The sequence below is a fragment of the Suricata suricatta genome, chromosome 3, assembly GCF_006229205.1.
Source record: "Suricata suricatta isolate VVHF042 chromosome 3, meerkat_22Aug2017_6uvM2_HiC, whole genome shotgun sequence".
In the NCBI taxonomy this organism is placed as follows: domain Eukaryota; kingdom Metazoa; phylum Chordata; class Mammalia; order Carnivora; family Herpestidae; genus Suricata; species Suricata suricatta.
The window spans coordinates 6,035,182-6,049,907 of NC_043702.1; the positions used below are offsets into that span (position 1 = coordinate 6,035,182).

The 14,726-nt window shown below is 57.2% G+C and overlaps 1 protein-coding gene and 1 long non-coding RNA gene across 2 annotated transcripts in view; one reads left to right on the top strand and one right to left on the bottom strand.

The window, feature by feature from the left end:
• Positions 1–1,768: 1,768 nt before the first annotated feature.
• The window catches only part of DGKD (diacylglycerol kinase delta), an 81,280-nt gene continuing 68,322 nt past the window's right edge, over positions 1,769–14,726 (bottom strand). Inside the window, exons 24-30 of the mRNA XM_029933573.1 lie at positions 14,489–14,640; positions 12,895–13,006; positions 12,718–12,810; positions 11,663–11,782; positions 6,756–6,873; positions 5,083–5,213; positions 1,769–3,812 (exon numbers count right to left, since the gene is read on the bottom strand). Coding sequence (XP_029789433.1) covers positions 3,723–3,812; positions 5,083–5,213; positions 6,756–6,873; positions 11,663–11,782; positions 12,718–12,810; positions 12,895–13,006; positions 14,489–14,640 — 816 coding nt within the window. The 3' untranslated portion in view covers positions 1,769–3,722. The remainder of the gene's footprint in view (positions 3,813–5,082; positions 5,214–6,755; positions 6,874–11,662; positions 11,783–12,717; positions 12,811–12,894; positions 13,007–14,488; positions 14,641–14,726) is intronic.
• Positions 7,091–9,156, top strand: LOC115287308. The gene is made up of 3 exons (XR_003906395.1): positions 7,091–7,194; positions 7,926–8,117; positions 8,500–9,156. It is a non-coding gene; the product is annotated as an uncharacterized LOC115287308 (long non-coding RNA).

The window sequence follows — 14,726 nt, forward strand, 5'->3', positions numbered from 1 at the left end:
ACTGCCAGCCAAGTAGTGCCTAAGTCAGCTTGCGGCTGGAGGGCGCCCCTCCTCTCCCGTCAGCCACCGGTGCCCCCTCCATCCGAGTACCTGGAACCACCTAAGGGAGGACAGCAGGACAAGGGGTGTGTTAGCGGAGGGACCTCCGAGCAGATGAGCACGGCCCCCGGCCCCTCCCCCCCGCACATCCGGCATGGCCGGTCCCCCCGGTGAGTTCAGGAAACCTCAGGCACACTCATCTGCACTCGCGCCTCCCCAGGAGGAAGGTGACCAGAGCCACCGTGGCCACATGGGCCAGATCCCCAAGTGACACATGGAGGGGGCTGCGGCCTGAGCGCCTGAAACAGCCCCGCCCCCCGTGACTGTGCCGGGAACGGGAAGTGCTCTGGCTCGAGCCACACGCTCCGAGGCCTCCCTAACAGGACACGAGTCGGGGAGACAGAGATCAAGTCACCTGCGGCGAGCACTGGGGCGGGGGACGGACTCGGGCCGGGGCGCAGCGTCAGCGCCGCCTTCCGCGAACGCTGTAGTGGCAAGTCCTGCAATCGCCTTACACTTGAACCCTCGCCCTCGTCCCTCGACTGGCGTCTGCCCCCCAACCGCCCACGCGGCCTCACGGGGAAGCCGCCTGTCTGCCCCAGGCCACAGTGGAGGCTGCTGCCCGCCACTCGGTCGTCCAGGGCCCCTGGCAAGCCGCCCGGGCCAGGCTTCGCACCAGGACGGCTGCGTGTGATGGTTTCAGGCCTGTTTTCTCACCTGTCCTGTGGGCTGAGCTCGGTGTCAGGCCTGGGACACGGGACAGCACTTGGGGCAGGATCCACCCACCTGCCTGTGACTCCCACCTCTGCCACATGCTGGTAGTGGCACGTGGGACAAGTTGGGAACCTGAATCTGTTCCACATCTGTGAGATGTCGGACTGTTGGGAGAAATAAGGGAGTTCGTCTGTGCGGAGCACTAGGCCAGCACCTGGCATAAAACAGGAAGTGTGTCAGCAGTCAGCGTCACGATCAGTCCTCATCGGCATCTCCCCACTCCTTCTGCACGGACTGGTAAGCTTCTGGGATGCAATTCTAGACAGTGAGACACAAGGGGAGGTCCTTTTACTTAAAGAGACACAGGAGACCATCACCTGCTCTCACATACCTTACCCTGGACGTGGTCAGATTTGGGTGTGATGCCCGGAATGGTGGCAGCCATCTCGTAGCCGTGAGGCCTGATCCTGGATGGCCGCATGGTAGGAGGGAGTGCACCAGAGTGAAGCCGGGGCTCCAATGAGCAAGGAAAGGGGGACACAAGCTGCTGGAGAGGCCAATACATTCAAAGCCCACGGTGGTGGCTTCTTGCACCCTCCCAGCCTCGTGTTCAGTTCTGTAACTCCAGTCACCATCCCTCATCCCAGGGAACCGGGAGATGACAGAGTGACCCTGACCTTGGAGAGGCCGCCCCTTGGGATAAAGGTATGTGAGTAAACACAGAGAAAAGCTTGTGGTCTACAGTTTTATATGAAAGATTTAGGAGCACAAGACTATTTGCTAAAAGGACCCTCCCTCAGTCAGCTGGTCCAGGCTCAACCATCTCTGCCCCGCCCAGGGCCCCACCTCCTGCCGGAGTTCCTGTGCAACAGACCCTCGCACCCACACCCTAGGAAACACAGCGGCTTTCCACTTTGCTTTTCAGCCACAGCAAACTTCCTTCTAGAGCAGCCAGGATACATAATCCTGAAGCCAGTTTGGAAAGACCCGGGCAACAAGGAATGACGACAAGGAATCTGACAGTGGAAGGTTTTATTTATACACAGAACAACCTATTTACAAGCCCAGACTGGGTCTGTACACAGCGATCCAGGAGGCGTTTGCCTCCCCGGCGGGCACTGTATAAATTAAGATCATAAATATGAGGGGTAGGCCCCACCCGAGGGCACAAAACCTTCTCTCCAAGACTCCCCAGGACCCTTCCTCCCTCCCTCCATGCGGAGAGGACCAGGGGCCCCGCGGGACACGCCCAGCCACGGCAGGGACGCCGGGGCGCAGGCAGAGCAGCGGCCTCACAGCGACGCGGCCCGACACCGACACGTCCATGCGACACCCACGTTCACGCCATCACCTCTAACTTACTAGAATCAGAAAAACGGTTTTTACGTAAACAGTGTTGTTTTAATCGTCGACAACATTTTAACTAAACCCCATGCTTCCCCCAGTCCTTGGGCTTGCCCAAGGGAGCGCACAGAGGGCACAGGACGGCCCACAGCGTCAGCACCGGCCGCCACTCCCCTCCTCGCCAAGCGCGTGCCCGTCCCCGGCTCGCCCCCAGGACCCCAGAGCCCCGGGCCCGGCCAGAGGAGGCAGAGCCGACGCCGTCTGGTACCGTGGGCTTGGGTCCCACAGTCTCCTTCGTCAGCCTGTTCTATCTTGAAAGCCAGTGACTTGCGCTGGCCAGACGATCCCCCTCTGCCTTCCCACATCCGAAGCAGCCAGCGGACGGCACAGGGGACGTCGGAGTGGGGAAGGCTACGCACAACGGCTGAGCACACCGCAGAGCGCAGGCCCCGAGCGGGCGCCGCCACCACCCTCGGGGACAGGAGCAGGCCAGATCCCCACCAGGCCCCGGAGCGCCCCGAGCTGGCAGCAGAGGCCTGGCCGGGCTCACGGGGTAGGGGTGGGGGGGCCACCACGCACACCAGTGAGGGGGAGGGGCCTGCTGAGCGAGCAGCAGGCAGATGCTGTTTAGCGGTGAGCCCCCCAAGAACCCCCCCAAGGACCCCCCGAGGGTTACTGGATGGTGCCTGCAGCCCCGTCCCCTCACATGGATGAGGGGTGACACGAGCTACAGGGTAGGGGTGTGGGGACCTGGCTGCAGCTCAGCCGGCTTACAGGGCCCTGCAGGGTGAGCTGTGCCGGCGTCGGGGGGACAAGGAGGGCACGCGGGCGAGAGCGGCATGAGGCAGACAGCCACCCACAGGGGCGGAGGCGGTCAGAACGCGCCCCCGGAACGAGAGAGGCACCCCCCAGCGCCCAGGAAGCAATCGCACTCACGGACCCCAGGTTCGCGTAGACACATCCTCTGTCTGCGGGGAGATGGGAGGCTACGGCGTCTCGGGGACAGAGGGGCTGCGTCCCCACGCCAGCAGCTCACGAGGGGGGCACAAACCAGGACAAGACAGACCAAAGGCAACCGAGGAGGGGGTCTGTGAGCCTGAGACCAGACCCGGCGGCCGGTCGGCTTCCGGAGGGCGAGCGTGCTTCCTCCCCACATGCCCCAAACAGGAGAGGCAGCATCTTCGCCAGACTCAGAAATACACGGGGGGCGCCAGGCAGGTGGCCACGCAAGGCTGCTGTGAAGGACCGGTGGCAGGCGGGCACAGAACCTTCCAGTGCAGGAGGCTGCCAGCTGGGCCAGGTCTGCACCCCCGGGAGGGGCCACACGGTGCACGTTACGGCAAGGCGAGGACTCGCAGGACAAGCGCGCGCAGGCCGGCCTGGGGCCCGGGGCGCAGGCCAGCGGGAGCGGGGAGGCGGCGGCGGTGCTCCACATGGCGTCGGGCCGGACAAGGTGTCATCTTGAAGGTAGCTGTGTTGGTGTGGGCGACACCCCAGAATGGTCAGGAACGGGCATCTGTGAGGCTTCCCGTCTGGAGCAGGGAGGGTAGCACCATGAGAAGGGGCGGCGTGTCCCCGGCCTCAGTCACGGGGCGAGCGGGGGACGCAGGCCGATAGGGCCAGGGCTAGGCCTCGGTGGCAGGAGTGCTCCGGCTCAGCTCCTTGATGCCACACAGGATCCGCTTCATGTGGCCCACCTTGGTCACGCCGAGGTCCTGCAACGAGAGGACAGCACCCTGACGCCAGGCTGGGAGCCGCGTCCCCACGGGCCTTCCTCCCCAACCTTCCGAACACACGTGAGCCAAGACGACGAGGATGATGACACAAGGTGGAAATGGCACACAAAGGGACAGTCATGCAGACGCCCGCCACACCTCTCCCGTGAGCCACAGAGTCACCGCCGCCATGCAAGACAGACACAGACCCTGCCCGGCAGCCGGTGGAGGCAGGTGACTCCTGAAAGCTGCCGTGAGGACGTCAACCTCTCGGCACGGCCCCAGGTCAGGCAGGCCCGAGCCGACCCTGCTTCGAGCTGGTCGAGGGGCCAGCCCTCTGGCCCAGTGTCCCCGAACACCCCGGCCACAGGCACACCTCGTCTCGCTGGCCCACACTGCACCCTGAGCCTCAGGGCTCCCGGTGGCCTGCAGCCAGCAGGTGTAGCCGGCCACCTTCCCAGCAGCACGTGCTCACTGCAAGTCTGTCACATGCTGGTAATTCTCACAATACTTCAGACTTTCTGGCTATTAAATGTGTCACAATCCTCTGTGACCAAGGATTGTGGCTCCCTGAAAGCTCAGATGACGGTCCGCATCTTGTAGCAGAAAGTACTAAGTGGAAGTGCGCAGTCTTTCCCACGAATGCTGCGGCACACGCCGTGGCCTGCGGTGTGTCATCAACCTCCCACACGCACCAGGGAACCAAGGGCTTCACGTGACCCGGTTCCACCCAGTGTCTGGAAGCAGACGTGCGTGCGGCAGCGCGAGGTGTGCCCGTGTGGGCTCCAAAGGGGGAGGGGCCCGCACCCTGGGGGCCGTCACCACACGGCCCTTCGTCGCCAATGAGCACAGGGCTGTGTCCCCCAACAGGGCTGTTTTGTTTTTTTTTACTTTTGAGTAGGCCCCGCCCCAATGTGGGGCCCCAACCCACGACCTTGAGATCAAGAGTCACGTGCTCCCCCTACTGAGCCAGGCAGGCCCCCTCCCAACCCCCGCAACAGGGTTTTTAGTGTTACAATAGTTCATTGGTACAATGAGGTTAAGAAAAGCGAGGCCCCTCCCGTACTTCTGCTCGGGCTTGCTGGGGCCGTGGCAGGTGGAGATGTCACTGCTAGGGGGCAGAGGTGGCCTCTCGGCCACTTCCACGTGTCACCCCGAGCCATGTGTGAGGAGAGTCCGACAATACTGGGGCATGGCCAGCTCAGAAGGAGGGACAGAGAAGGGAGTGCAAGGAGCCCAGGACGGGCCCCAGGAGCCGCTGTGGAAGTACCTTGAGGTCCCTCCGCTCCAGGTGCAGGAGCTCGGAGCCCCGGATGTCGTGCCGCGTGAAGATGTCCTTATACTCACAGAGACTGAGGTGCTCCAGCCAGGCAGCAACCTCCTCTGTCCCCCAGAGGTGAACTGTCAGAGACGAAGAGCATGAATGCAGTGAGTGCCCAGAGCCCAGTGCAAGGCAGGCGGCAGCCAGCACCACAGCCCAGCAGTCTGCGCCCAGACGCCCACACCTGAGATGCCCAGCAGCCGGCTGCCCAGACGCCCCAGCAGCCTGCACCTGAGATGCCCAGCAGCCTGCATCTGAGATGCCCAGCAGCTGGCGCCCAGATGCCCCAGCAGCCCGCACCCAGGCATCCCAGCAACCCATGCCCAGATGCCCCAGCAGCTGGCTCTCCCGACGCCCCAGCCGCCCGCTGCCCAGATGCCCCAGCAGCGGGCCCCCCAGACGCCCCAGCAGCCGGTGCCCACATGCCCCCAACAGCCAGCACCGAGATGCCCAGCAGTAGGGACCCCAGACGCCCCAGCAGTGGGGACCCCAGATGCCCTAGCAGTAGGTCCCTAAACGCCCCAGCAGTGGGGACCCCAGACGCCCCAGCAGTAGGTCCCTAAACGCCCCCAACAGCCAGCACCGAGATGCCCAGCAGTAGGGACCCCAGACGCCCCAGCAGTGGGGACCCCAGATGCCCCAGCAGTGGGGACCCCAGATGCCCCAGCAGTAGGTCCCTAAACGCCCCAGCAGTGGGGACCCCAGACGCCACTCAGCCACACACACCACCCAGAGCTCTGCAGGAAGAAGCAGGCGAGCCGCCCGCTTTCAGGAGGCCTGAGCTACAGCAGTAGGTGCTGTCTGTTCCTGCCAGGTTGGCCACCAGCCTTCTGGACATTTGCCATGTGTCCCAGGGGGACTGGACACCACCAAGTAAGAGGAAAATGCCAATCTGTGCAGCTGCAATCAGCTTGCCCTCCTTCTAGAGGGTTCCCTTCACCCCTGGTCCACAACAGGAAGGGAAATGGGCAGAGATTTCAGGTGGGCAGAGCTACCATCGTTAAAAGAAACCCAACTGCTGGGCCAACACGCAAAGAAGAGAAATCAAAGGGAGTGACCACCACCTACAAATCCAAACCTGGGCTGCCTGGCACCCGAGAGCACTGGAAACAGCCTTGCTCAGAGCCCAGCTTCCAGACAGATTTTAGGCCCCAATTTATTGACTCTCCCCCAAAACTGTCCTTGAGTGCCATTTTCCACTGATTTGGCCACCCGCAGTTGCCGGTGGCCTGGCCTCCAGCACGGGGCCTGGCTCAGTGACTTGTTAGTGGAGAACCGACAGCCCCCGCAAGAGGCAGGCCTGGCGGGCCCAGTACAAGACCTGAGCGTGAGCTCTGCGTCTCGGAGTGTCCTGTCACCTCTGCTGCCCTCCTCCCACCCTGCAGCCCCGATGCCAGGCTGGCGGGCAACATGGCACCGTCCACGGTGGGAGTCAGTCCGGGGAGCGACTCCGCACAGGAGCCACCGCCGGCGTGGGAAGCGAAGGCGCAGTCCTGTGGCTACAGACGGGCCACGGCGCAGGCAGGGACCCCGGGGAAGAGCCACAAGGCCAGAGAGCCCTGAGACCGGGAGGGCCCAGGCGGCGGGCGCGCACGGCCGGAGGGCAACGGGAGGGCAGGTACCCGGGGCTCCCAGGCTACTGCGGGCTTCTCTGTTCTTGCTGTTTTTCTCTTTCTTAAACTTCGTCACCAGGCGGAATTTGCCACTGCGGCTGCGTTTGGAAAGCTCCAGCATCACATTCTGTGGGGAAAGCGGGAGACATGGAGAGTGAGACCCGATTCAGCCAGGCTGGGGCCCCTTCTCAGGGAGGCGGGGAGCCTGGCAAAGGGGCAGCCCTGCTTCATTCACCCAGACCCCCTGGTTTCCAGTCTTGGCATTGACGGATTTGTGACGCCTTTTAAAGGTGGTTGTGCCGTGACTGCACAGTGTCTATTTTCACATTCGGTTTTCATTTTAGAACGTGTTTCTCACGTGATTAAGAAGATTCACCAACACTCCCCAAACGTCAGCACACCTTACAAGGTGACCCAGCAGGCGCCTGGCCGACCCAGAGCCGCACCGGTAGGCGGGGCCACTGGCACTGGAGTCTCTTTGTACACAAGCCTTCCCTGCACTTGGCGCTCTTTCCTTGGGACCGGCTTGAGCAGCAGGGCGGGAGGGGAGCCGGAGGGCCGGGACACTGGGTCCCCGCCTGGCAGCCGCCTCCCCACGGAGCGTCCCGGACATGGCTGGAGCTAACACTGGCCCCCCCAGCGGGCGTGTGGGCCTTCTCGGGGCGTGTTCTCACACCAGCCACGAAGGGGGTCTCGGCAGGAAAGGACGCTTTGCACACACAATGCATGTGCCCATGTTTATGACCTGTGCACATGTATCAGCCCTGTGTGCACAAATAAAGCACAATTTCCTTATTTTTCACGTGCCTGTTTCTTCCTGCCCCAAGGCCACTGACCCACAGTTAGTCCTTTGGCTTTAGGACACTCCCAGACCTGAAAGGGATTTTCATTAGAATGAACCAAACCCTGAGGGGGTAAAAATCTGCAGCCTCACGTCTGGGCACGAGCTCCGTCGTGCCTCCAATTCTCCTTGTGCCTCTGATGGCCCCTTTGTGGATTTCCTAATCAGAAGCATGTCACATTCCACATTCCTAACGAAACTATCTTACGACGGGATTTCTAACCAATGACCGCAGTACTCAGGGACCTATTTTTACATAGCTTTATTTTCTTATCTATTGTTCTGTGACCTTAATTACTTCATTTTGTTTGAACTTTCCTTGATTGTATTTGCCACAGGGGGACTGAATTTCTCAGACTTTATGGTTAACCTCGGAACAGCGGGAAAGTGACGGGACCCGACCCCCACCCACGAAGCTGAAACTCCAGTATAACTTCTGACGCCCCAAAGAGCCTGAATGATCCAATTAACACGTATTTTGTGTGTATTATATGCTGTATTCTTACAAAAAAGCTACGGAAAAGACAATGGTAAGAAAATCGTAAGAGGAAATACACTCACAGTGGTGCACTATATTTGCCCACCCATAGGTGGGCCCACGCGGTTCAGACTGATCGTTCAGGGTCAGTACTTTCGAAGACTAGCACACAGATTTGTCAGCTTTTTTTGCTCTCAAATAATTTTCCTACTTTTATGCCAGTAGAAATGTGGCACCGCCCCCAAGCTTCCCTTGGCCCACTGAACACCGCCCCCATCTCTCCCAGCGCAGGGGGAGCCAGAGTCCCAGAGGGCGGGAGCACAGCCAGATGTTAAGCGGGCAGAGCCGGCCAGAGAGGGCGGGAGCGCGGGGAGGCCCCGGAGGCCCCCGGAGCAAGTGCGGTTTTCCTTTCCCTCCCGGACACCCGGCTGCAGGTTCCGGCCTTGGGCTCCCCAAGAGGAATGGCTGCAAGACCACCAGCCCGCCCCTCCCTGCTCTGCCGTGGCCGGCTCCAGAGGGCTTCTGGTTCTGCCCCTAGTGCTGTCTGTACAATCTCCCGCCTGGGACCCGCGCCGTCTCGTGAGCTCACAACTAGCAACAACCCTCCAAACCGGGGCCACGACACGCAGGGCTTGAAGGGTTCACTCGGCCAGACCGCCAGGGCGCTTCGTGCGGCTTTGTTCACGTGGTGGCTGCACATTGGGTGATACTTGTTTTGAAAACATTTTCAGGCTTAAAGCTTTGGAGCCACAGTTCATGAAACAGGAGCTTTTAGGACTAAGACCCGGAAGTCGCAAACAAATGAAGACGCCTGGTCGCCTCCCGCTGCAGCGGCGGCCACACAGCCAGGACCCAGGGAAAGTTCTAGCCCTCTCTGTCTCCAGAGCTGATGGCTGCGGCATGCAGTGCTGCTCCAACCGCACCCGGGAAGGAGCCGGCTTTAACCGTCCCCAGTCCGCAGGGGACTGGTGCTCTCATCAAGTGCCATAAAACAGGCGACTAAAAAAATGAAACCAAAAAGGACATACAAAATACGAGCCTCAATTCTTTATTATTTTCAAGAGAAATAAAATTTCTCTGCTAGTTGCTTACTTCTGTTAATTGCCTAAAAGTTTCTAAACGCTCCCTCTCAATTTCTAGAATAACAGAGAGATTCCCACAGTCAGTACTGCTTATCTAGAATATGATACAGTTTTGAAAAAGGTCCTATGGGCAACAAAAAAAAACATATTTTCTCTTTACAAAGTTCTCTCTCTCTGTAGAAACATTACATATATTTTTTTCATTATGTGTATATATATATACACACATGTATTTATCCATATGTACATAAACATATGCATGTATATATACATACATATTTTTCCAAGCTTTTTTGTTCATATGCTGTGATATAATTTATTTCATTAATCATGGACTGATAGTGATGGTTCATATTATACTTTGGTTTCTGTCACTTTCATTTCAGGAATTTTTGCTTTACAGATTTTACAATAATCAAAATTAAGAAGGTAGTCACCAAAAGGATAGACAGTATATATTTCCAAACTACTAGAGTGGACAAAGAGAGTTGTTGTGTGAGAGGAAGGAGAGACTTCTCAATGAAAAAAGGAAAAATTAAAAGAAACCAAAAAAAGTGGGAAAAATACAAAACACGGCAAAATTAACATATAAATACAATAATCACAATAAATATAAACAGACTGAACATTCCAGAGTAACTAACTGAATAAAAATTCAACATTTGAAAACACGCTATTCTTAAGAGAAACATTACAAGTAAAGCTTAAAAGTAAAAGTATGAAGATGAAAATACCAAACAAGTAAACTTAAAAACAATCATTAAGGGTCTTTACATAATGATAAAATCTACATGCACCCAATAATATAGCCTCAAAACACAGAAAGCAAAAACGAGACCACAAAAGTAAACTGAGCTATCTGCATTCATTGTCAGAGAGTTTGACAGTAACTGATCAGGAAGACAAAAATAAATTTTATGAGTGTAAAACTATTATATTTTGCCAATATAAAATGATCCTCTCTTTATCCTTTATTGCAAACCTATTTTTACATTAATATTATAACTTCAGATTTTGTGTATTTTCTTGAAATTGTTTTGATCGTTTTATGTCTAGGTTTTTACGGGGCGTAGGGAGAGAAAACTGGACTTCTGCGATTGGTATACGGTTAGATTACCTTTTTAATGCAATCTTATGATAGTCTGCTTTTCAGAGAAGAAGTTACACCACTTTTTAATCTTACTTTTATGCTCTTAGCTACATGTTTACTAGTCCCTTATTTTCCCTCAAAATGTAGATTATATTTTTTTTTTAAAAATGATTTGGAAAAACATACACCTTTTTCAATTCTACTAGAAACTACCTTTAAGTTTTTAAAGATATTACTAACTCTGCATTTCCCTAACTATCACAATCAAGGACCTTTTGTTACACCTTCCATCTTCAAATAAGGAATTTACTGTAGCTTCATTCCTCTGTCCCTGTCTTCTTCCCAGCCTCCCCATCTCACTGTTCATTCACAGGCTTTGATAAACTTAATCTGGAATTAAGGGCTATGTTACTGTTACATCTATTAAGCATTTTATATATTATTATTTGAGGAATTTTCTTTTAAATGAAAATTTCATATTTAGAATTCACACTTTAACTAATTTTGATGAGCTTGGCCTGTCCCTTTAAACCAAAACGTCCTCATACATAAGCTGCTGAGTTTTGTGGCTCTGTTGGGAGGCCTGAGTCAGTTTTCCATGCAGGGTCCGCATTTGTCAACAGACACCTGCATGTTCAGGGCGGAGCAAGACAGACTGCTGTAACCCTCCTCTGTCCCATCACCTAACTGCTGGCAACGGGTGCTAACGGACAAACTGGCAGTAGGAATGCCAGATGTGCCGTGTCTAACCGTCCTTTCTCTGGCAAGGCTGTAGAAGCCTAGGATGAACTTTTCTCAGGCCCACCTCTGCCCCGCCGCTGAGAAAAAAGGCCCTCTATAGTTCGTCTTTATCAGGATGCTGCCCACAAAACCGACCCTCCAACAAGCACCTCTCTCGGGCGCTTCCTGCCTGTCCTCCTGCTGCAAGAGGCAACAACCCCCCAGCGTGCCATGTGCCTGGGGTCCTGTCTGTCCCGGCTATCGGACCTGTGACAAGCTGGAGTCTCTAAATACATGCAAAACACAAGCGCGATTGTGAACGGGACACACCAACTCTGTCCCCGTCAACAACAGACTTCAGCAGCAGCCATTTATCCAACCGATGTGTCTTCACCCCGGGGGCAAACAGCAGGGCTGGGCTCGGCCACCTACGACTTCCTGGCCGGCCCTGCCATTCTGTTTCTGAGGTGACAAGTGCCCCAGTCCTCAAGGACCGGGCTCAACACTAACTCCCAGCCTTCCTCCCTGCCGGTCCTTTCCTACACCTCTAAGGCGTTTCAATCGAGAACCCTGAGAAGCCTTATCAGGGGCTGTGAGACGACACCATCTTCATCTCAAAGCTGCACAGCTCACAGCGATGACAGGCACTGAGGGAAAGCCACCGCACCCCGGGGCGCCCACGCTGAAGCCCTGTGACCCACATACCTCCTCATCACCAGGCTCCAGGGGCTGGCCCAGCCAGGGGGTGTCCGCCAGCTTCCTGAGCTGCCGGTCCATCTCGGCGAGAGCAGCGCCCAGCCGCTCCTTCTGAGGGGGGTCCAACTGCTGCGCCGGGCAGAAAAGAAACACGGCCGGTTAGCAGCAGGGAGGGGCCGGGGCCACGGCAGAGCCCCCATGCGGCGTGCAGTCTGCTCCAGAGCGGTCTGTTTGTCTCGGAGAGGCCTTACAAAAACTCCTAAGGAGAGCAAGTCCCACAGCACTGGCTAAGGGGCCAAACTCAGAACCTCCCCTTCTAAGTAGGAGACGCAGGAATTAAAACGCTCCTTTCATGAATACTGGACTAATCCAAGCTTGTCTGACACTGCATTAGCAGAGCGGCCACTTCACCTACTCTGGCTGGCCTCGGGACCCCTATGTCAGGAAGAGGGCAGGAGCAGCCCACCCACAGCACAGCGCAGGACACGCCGGCAGCCGGCAGGGAGTGGCAGTCACACCCAGAAGAGCAGACTCTCTGGGAATGAAGAGCACAGGACGTGGAACCAGACTTCTGGGGTGCTTCTCCAGACGTACGATCTTCAGTTCACTCCACCTCCTTGACCTCCACGTCCTCATCTTTTAGAACAAGAAGGTTGGCCAGACCATCCCTCGCACCTTCCCTATTTTAGCTTCTTCGATTCAGTGAAACCTGCCCTGTGTGCCCGCCCAGATCGGAAGCCTGGCAGAGTCTGCAGGGCTGAGCAAGGAGGGCGACGGCACTGTGTGTCTGAGAACAAGGCCCAGGTGCCCGGGGGGCGGCTCCACACCTGAGGATTTCTAAGGCAGAATCCTGAGCACAGCGACACAGCTGGTCCCGTCCAGAGAGTCTAACACGCTCGAGACGACATGCTTGAGATATGGCCAGAGGGCCACAACCACACGGCCAGATCAGGCGACCTCCGAGGCCCCTCCCAGCGCTGTCTAGAATTCTAGACTAAAATCTGCTGCTCTGAGAACAACAAAGGTCACTACACGGACAGCGCGAGGCCGGCCTCTTAGCTTACCAGGGCCATCTTCCCGGCCAGCAGCAGCTCCGTCTCGCTGCGCAGAGCTTTGATGTTATTCACCATTTCCAGGACGAAACTGCAGTTCAGCCCCTGAGAGGAACCAGAACGACACCCATGTAGAAGGCCCAAGGGCCACAGGACTCCAGAGGAGCAAGACCGGAAAAGCACAGGCACCTCTGCGGTCCTGGGCTTGCCGTACACTCGGTCCATGGACTTGGAGCTGGCGTTGACGGCGTGGGCAAGTTCCTGCTCCATGTCTTGATGGGACTGAGCTATCTCCCGGATACTAGAGAGAGAGAGAGAGAGAGAGAGAGAGAGAGAGAGACGGCACTCGTCAGAGCAGGCAAAGGGGCAGCCTAGGACATCACCTTGCTCCAACACAGACCCAGGTTCGGCCCAGAGGGCCAATGCAGACAGGGCTCAGCCATGAGGATGGGCACAGGATGACCCTGACCACCATTCCCTCACTGATGGTAAACAGATAGGGTCTTAAATGGGAAACAGGACATCACAATCCAAGTTCTTCCAGAAACTCGACCAGGGAGGAAAAATCCCAGAAGGAGACTCACGCCCTGTAAAACGGCAAGCAAACAGCTGATCGGTCATGAAGAGAGACTTGGCCTGCCCCGCTCTGTCAACGGGAATGACAGAACCCTTTTCTGTGGGGACAATCCTGCTTCAAAAGACTCAGACCCCAGGACCCGGCCCCAGGCAGCAGTTGTTGCCCAAGGGACTCACACGGGCAGAGAGAGGGCAGTGATAGGGTCGGACACAGCAGAGCACCAGGGACAGACAAAGCACAAGAGTCAGGGAAGCAGGCCAGGGGAGCACTCACCAACCCTGGGAAAAACCAGGAGCAGCTGCCAAGAAGCAGGGCCCCATCTGTGGGGCTGCCACAGGCTTCGAGGGGACAAGAAAGAAGACAGAAGGAAGCCAGAACGAGTGGCACAGCAAGGAACTGGGAAAAGTGTAAGAAGTGAAGCCATCAGGCCCAGATACTGATTTGGTCATGGGCGCGGAGGCCGCAGACACAGAGCTAAGCACAGGAGATGCTCTCGGGGGCCCAGAAGGACCCCTAGACCCAGAAGTGCCTACAGGATTCCCAGGAGAGCTACCAGCCGTGGGCCAAGAGCCTGATGCCTGGGGAAAGGGCAGGGGAATAGCCCTGGAAGGGCGCACAGTCCGGATCCCGCAGGGCAGGGTGCTCCTGGGAGGGCAGGGTGCTCCCGGGGAGGGCCGCGGAGGAGGAAGCCACACGGCAGCACCACTGACGAGGACAGGCCAGGTATGGTGGCTGACAGACCCCTCCAGAGTGAGGCACGCCAGCAGCAGGCACGCAGGGGAGGAGGGAGAGGGGCAGAGGGGCCTCGTGCTGGAAGGCCCCCGCAGTCCCAAGAGCCACTTCTTTGAGGCAGAAGAAGAACAGGAAACGCCTCCAGCTGCTGTCTTTTTTTTTCTTTTCTTTTTTTTAAATAACGATAATAAACGTGTGGTCTGGGATGAAGCAGCGGAGGCAGTAAGCGGGCTCCTCGGAAGAGTCCGGGATAGGTTTTAAAGCCCCTGAGCTGGTTCTGAAAACACCTGTGGATTTTAGGCCTCCATCTACATACACCCGAGCGACCTTGGAAAGTCAGGCGAAATAAAGCAAAGCCAAGGGCCAGCAGAAACCCCAGCAGACACCCAGGAGGCGGCGGCCGGCGCACGGGGAGCAGTGGGGGGGGGGGGGGGGGGGGGGGGGGGGGGGGGGGGGGGGGGGGCGAGCGCCCACCTGTGGATGAGGGCGCCCGCCGCCTGCCCGAAGTGGTCCATCTGCGTGGCCTCCTCCTCAGGCAGGCTCTCCGGGTGCAGCGAGAAGGACGGAGGGCGCGGCAGCTCACACTTCTGCTTGTCTTCCCAGGACTTCAGGGTGTTCTCGAACGCCTAGGGCACGGAAACCCGGGGTCCGACTGTGCGCCACTCTCGCGAGAGGCGATCCGTGTCCGACAGCAAGCACTGCTGGGACACGA